The 5536-nt window shown below is 44.9% G+C and overlaps 1 protein-coding gene across 1 annotated transcript in view; it reads left to right on the top strand.

The window, feature by feature from the left end:
- The first annotated feature begins 2499 nt into the window (after positions 1–2499).
- The window catches only part of LOC123141038 (alpha-glucan water dikinase, chloroplastic), a 12127-nt gene continuing 9090 nt past the window's right edge, over positions 2500–5536 (top strand). The window contains exons 1-4 of the mRNA XM_044560287.1: positions 2500–3000; positions 3131–3172; positions 3282–3385; positions 3494–3572. Of these exons, the coding sequence (XP_044416222.1) occupies positions 2824–3000; positions 3131–3172; positions 3282–3385; positions 3494–3572 (402 nt within the window). The 5' untranslated portion in view covers positions 2500–2823. The remainder of the gene's footprint in view (positions 3001–3130; positions 3173–3281; positions 3386–3493; positions 3573–5536) is intronic.

Below are 5536 nucleotides of genomic sequence, written 5' to 3'. Positions count from 1 at the left end.
ACCATAAGAAAGTCTTGATTCTGGGGGGATCTTGACTTTCCATAAGAACCTATAAGGCACTTTGCATCCAACCTGCATAACCCGGTAAAAAGACTTAATAATGTAGACTCCAGTTTTATCTAGAATCCAAGACAACTTGTCTTAAGATTCATTCAAGTAAACATGGGCACATGTTTCTAGTGACTTAGACCAAAGCATCCCCTTCTCCCCAACCAATGCTCTCCTAAAGGAGAGATTAGAGAGTCCTTCAGTAAAAGTAACATGAACAGTGATATTCTGATTCAATGAGATATCATAAAGTCTTGGGAAAGCTTGGGCTAGACATTCATGGAATCTCTGAATCATGTTGGCATGATGCTCTGGTTCCGCATGTTCCATAATGTGGAGGTACATAAAGTCCTCTAGCTGACCTCTCTCATCCTTGATGGTCATATTGTGCAAGATAATACTCCCTTCGATCCAAAAAAATGTTGTGACTTTAGTTCAAAGCCATGACACTTTTTTTGGATTGGAAGGAGTACATGTTATCATTACCTGCCACTACAAGGACGTTCAATTTTCTTCACAAATGTTTCACATGGAGGATAGATGCAATCGACAAGTAGTAAATTATGGTGTACTTGTATCCATTGACAGTGTATTTGTAAGGTGGGGCTTGGTCGGCTACAAGCCTAACAAATAGAGGAGATGTATGCAGAACATTGAGGTCCAAATCCATAGGTCCTAGGATGCAGCTGCTTCAAGAATTAGGATTGAATCATGGCAATGCCCTCTGTACTGCCCATGCCATGTGACATGATAACTCTTCAATATGCAACATCAATGGATCCAATTACCCTTGGCTAGCCTCTCAGTTCACCTATAGCATGAGCCTCACAGTGTCATCATGGTTAGGTGCCCACAAGTACTATTCTCCGAAGATCTCGATCTCAGCTTGTGTGAATTTGTTCACACACTCGAGGATGGTATCTTCCCCAATGCAAATGTACTCATCACTAGTCTGCCACACTAAGGTGACATATTTGAAGTGTCATTCCAACATTTAGTGACCCCCTAGTCCCTTGGACCATTCTTGAGCCAACATATTGAGAAAACCTTCCCTCTCGGACTACGATGTTCCGAAAGGAAAGGCTGCCTTTCCTGAGATGAGCAACCTCACTAGAGTCCAAGAAGAGTGGAGTATGATCGGAATTACTCCTCTTAAGTGCTATCACCATCGCCAGAGGAAATATTTGCTCCCACCAAACACTCATCAAAACATGATCCAGTTTTTCCATATGTTAGTGTTCTAAATTATTAGCCCAAGTAACAATCGTCCTAAAAGAGCTATCTCTCTCGGGCCTAAGTATCAATAACATCATTGAATATAAAGGGCCATCTAGCATCAGAATTACTTATTTTTTAGCATCAAATTGAGTGCATAAATGGAAAAAGAATTTGAGAAAAAGGACAATTATGAACTGGGGGGGGGGGGGAATGGCCAAACACATCGTGGGTGGAGAGAGGTGACTGACATAGCAGTCAACGTTGGTGCACTGGCAAGGATCCGAATACGAAAACGACATGGAGGGAGGAACCAATTTTTGGCGTCAACCGTCGACCTAGTTGGCCTTGGTCGAGGAAGCTCGTGGCGGTTAGACTCCATCAGGAAAGCTCAACAAGGGGACAGAGCTCGGGATGGCAGGATCTTGCGCATGTCATCGGTGGCTTCCTTCTCCTTCGAAAGATGCGTGTATGGGGAATCAGGCATTGTCGTGGTCGGCGGAGGGGTGGAGCTCATGGCGACGAGGAAGGGTACCAACGATGATCTGGTCACCAGGGTGGCCGGCGGAAGAGGAGAAGTTGTGGGTAACTCAACACGGCCGCATGGAGTTAGTATGGATGGTCAGGTGCCACCAGCGTGGTGGGTGGCGGCGGTTGGGAACATGCCAAAAGTCTGAGGGGTCACAAGAGAAGATAGAAGATTTGAGGAGGCTACTCACTGTGCTCAAATTTGAGCACTGAGGGGTGGCTTGAGGAGCAACCCCTGAAGAGTTAACAGTTTTGGAGGGACTCCGTTGTTAAACTTATCCTGACTTCTGATCTTGTTTTTTGAAGTGAAACTTCTGATCATGTGCCTATCTACTTGACTTCTGGTGAACCATGCTTATCTTATCTTCACAAATATTGGTTTATAAGATACTCCTCAGTAGAGAAGGAAGCATTCCTAACAGGCTTACTTGAATCCATATTACAAGCTTGCTGCCATGTGGCATGTTGTGCGTATGACTCTCTCCGGTCAGGGTCCACGCGGGCGTTTTGCTGAATGGACACATAGATATCTACTACTTAGGGTTAACGTTGGAGTTTACTTGTATCTCCTATCTTAGGGCTAACGTGGGAATTCATTTGGTCCAATCTTGAATCCCATATACGTTGTTTAATTATATGTGCATGTATAGATATATAAATAGATAGATTGCCCTTCTTTGGTATCCATAAAATAAGGAGACATGCATATGCATATCCTATTTTAATTATGAGGAGAGTGTATGTTTTTAGCATAGGCAGACATGCACTGGCTCTGAACACATAGTACAGGGCCAAACAGGGCACCGGAAAAGGTGGACGCCGAAGAGGGCCATGCTGCATGCATGCGCGCCATGAATGCCATTTCCGGCCACCGCTAGCTCCGCCTGTTCCTCCTCGCCTCATACTAGTTTCTTCGTCGCTCTCCCCTTCTTCTTCCCCCCTCCGATCATCCAATGATCGCAGAAGAGTAGAATAAAGCATCAATCGAACGAACAAATAAGCCCAATCAGTCTACGAAGCAGTGGGTGCAACATGGCTGGATCCTACGCAGCTACGGCGCTGGCGGGGGTAATCCACGCGCCGGCCATCGCCGGCGGGCCGAGGCCGCTGCGGTGGGCGCCACCCCCGACGCGCTTCGGCGCCGGTCGCCGCCTGCACGCGGCCGTGTCCTCCCGGCACCGCCGGCGTGTGGTCGCCGCTTCCTCCCAGGTAGGCAAGGCGACCCCTGCATGAAGTTAAACTATACGTGCGATCAAGGGGGTCTCTATTCTATCCATCTGTTCCTTTTCTTGTACTACTTGATTGATCGTACCGTGTTCTTGCTTGTCCCTGCGTGCAGAATGGTGGGAGGTTTGGCCTGGGCTCTAACTCTGAACTCCAGGTGGCGTCACGAAACGATCGTTTGTAGTGCAAGTTAACATGCATGTGTGTGCCCTGATACGCGGAAAACGGGTCTGATGCTCGCGTGCATACGTGCTTTGCGAATGCAGGTTACCGTGAAATCCGCGGGCTCGGCGGTGGAGGTCGAGCTGGTGGCGACCAACGCCGGCGGCGCGCTCGCGCTGCACTGGGGCGCCCTGCAGCAGGGGAGAAGGTGCACTGCACTGCACGCACATATGTGTTTCTCACAGTCAACATCTGCTTGCTTGATTAGTTCGTACCATGCTTGCTTACGGGATACTACATGCTCTGGTCGTCCCAGGGAATGGGTGCTGCCGGCCCGGAGGCCGGAGGGGACAAGGGCGGTCGACGACGCCGCCCTCAGGACTCCCTTCAAAAGCGTGCGTGTTTGCCTTTTGCCGTACATTAATTCGTTTTCCTGTTCTGTTCTGTTCTGCTCCTTGAGATTTGGCTTACAAGAAAAGTAAGACCGGTTTGGAATTCTAGCACCATATATATCCACGTTTGGAACACTGGGGTCATAAGAAATGGTCACGTAAGAATTTGTTTGCCGTGTTCAAATTAGTGTCAAAAAAGGTCACTGGCTGGACAATGTTTTTGTTATTCGTTTATTTATTGACGCACTTGTTTTATATTCATTGTGCAAGACAAAGTAAAAAAAAATGATCATGTTGACTTATCCATTGATTTTTTATGCACACACGCAAACAAGCACAGACATGCCCTCACACAACGCCTGTTGAAGACCAGATCGATATGCGGAGCTTCAAGATTGACGAAATCTTCATGGATGGCGAAGCTTTAAGATTGAAGAAAATCACCATTAGCGCCTCACTATCTATGGAATGTCATCTCCCATTAAAGAATACTCCGCATCAATGAGGCATCAAAGTTTTTGTTTGATCCTTGATGGGCTTGGCGTACCACTCTATTGGTTACACTCCAACCATTCATTTTAAGTTGGCTTGAGGGAAAAAGGAGACCCTCCGCGTGTTTGCAACTTGATTGAGAAAAATACATATGGACAATCATCAATCAACTAAGTCATAGTCGATTAAATCACAAACGTTACTGCACGTAAATTACTTAACCACAATTTTAGGATTTCCTTTTTCTCATAACCACCACTCTTACTTCTTAACCTGTGAGATGCCGGGGGTACAAGCTCCTTTTCAGAAGGATATGTGGAGGCTCATAAGCCATGCTAGCCTATGTGGCATGGGGAATATACCCGGTGCACCCGCACTTATGGTGCTACCAGTGTGCCGGATGCCATAGAATATATTTTTAAATCTGAATAAAATTCTAGCACGTTAATGCAATATCAATGTATGATGTCACAAAATTTCGTATAAAAGTTTGAAATATTTTTTGAGATACAAAAATGACAAGTTTGACACCAGTGTGATAATGGGTCAAATCTAAAGCCCAAGTTATGTTATGTACTATTCAGTGTTGAATTTGTCATTTTTGTTTTTCAAGTTTTGTTTCGAATTTTGACTTGGAATTTTATCACAAGAGACATTGATGTTGTGTGAGTGTGCTAAAAAAATTCAGAATTTTTTTGAACTTTTAAAGACATAATGTGAGTTCGGTGCACCGGTAGCACCACAAGCTCCGGTGCACCAGATATTGTCCCGTGTGGCATGTCCGCATGACAGGGTCCAAAATCGCCACAAAGACCATTTGATGTGCCACGAGGAGGGTGGGGCGAATTGGTCTACCCCACTAGTTTGGATCATCCCTTTGCTTCAACTTCTCTGTCATGAAACGATGGTAAAGGTGAAGCTGACATATGGGAAGGTCGATTGGGAATGGCACAACCAAACTAGTTGAGTCTGATTAGCAAGAAGATGAGGAAGATTATGTGTGGCACGAAGGACGTTTATGTGAACTCACCATGCACGCATGGCCTATCTATAGGCCAGGACAAACATGATAACTGCTCTGAGATGAGACAAATGGAGGCCCCTCACCACATACTAATTTGTATGTTAATAATCATTACACAGCTAGTTAATGATTATTAAGTCAAAGAGGCTAATAATCTAGATAAAATAATATGTCCAATTTGCTAAAGTAAGTTTACACCGCAAGCCAATAATGTTCAAACGAGTCAACATGATATACAGTGGCGTTTAGTTACGTTGTTAACATCTCCCGTGTTGCATACTGGAGACTATCTTAGCCAGAACAATTCCATTTGGGCACCAAATATAAAGCACATACATGTTTCAATGAATTATTTAACCGGATGTAACATGTGAAGCACATTTGATCCCGATAAACAATGTAACATCAACATGCTAATGATTCGGTGATAAATTACTCATAAATATTTAAT

The sequence above is a fragment of the Triticum aestivum genome, chromosome 1B (genome assembly GCF_018294505.1).
Source record: "Triticum aestivum cultivar Chinese Spring chromosome 1B, IWGSC CS RefSeq v2.1, whole genome shotgun sequence".
Taxonomy (NCBI): Eukaryota; Viridiplantae; Streptophyta; class Magnoliopsida; order Poales; family Poaceae; genus Triticum; species Triticum aestivum.
Note: the sequence above shows the minus strand (reverse complement) of the source record. Positions and strands in the feature narration are given on the sequence as shown.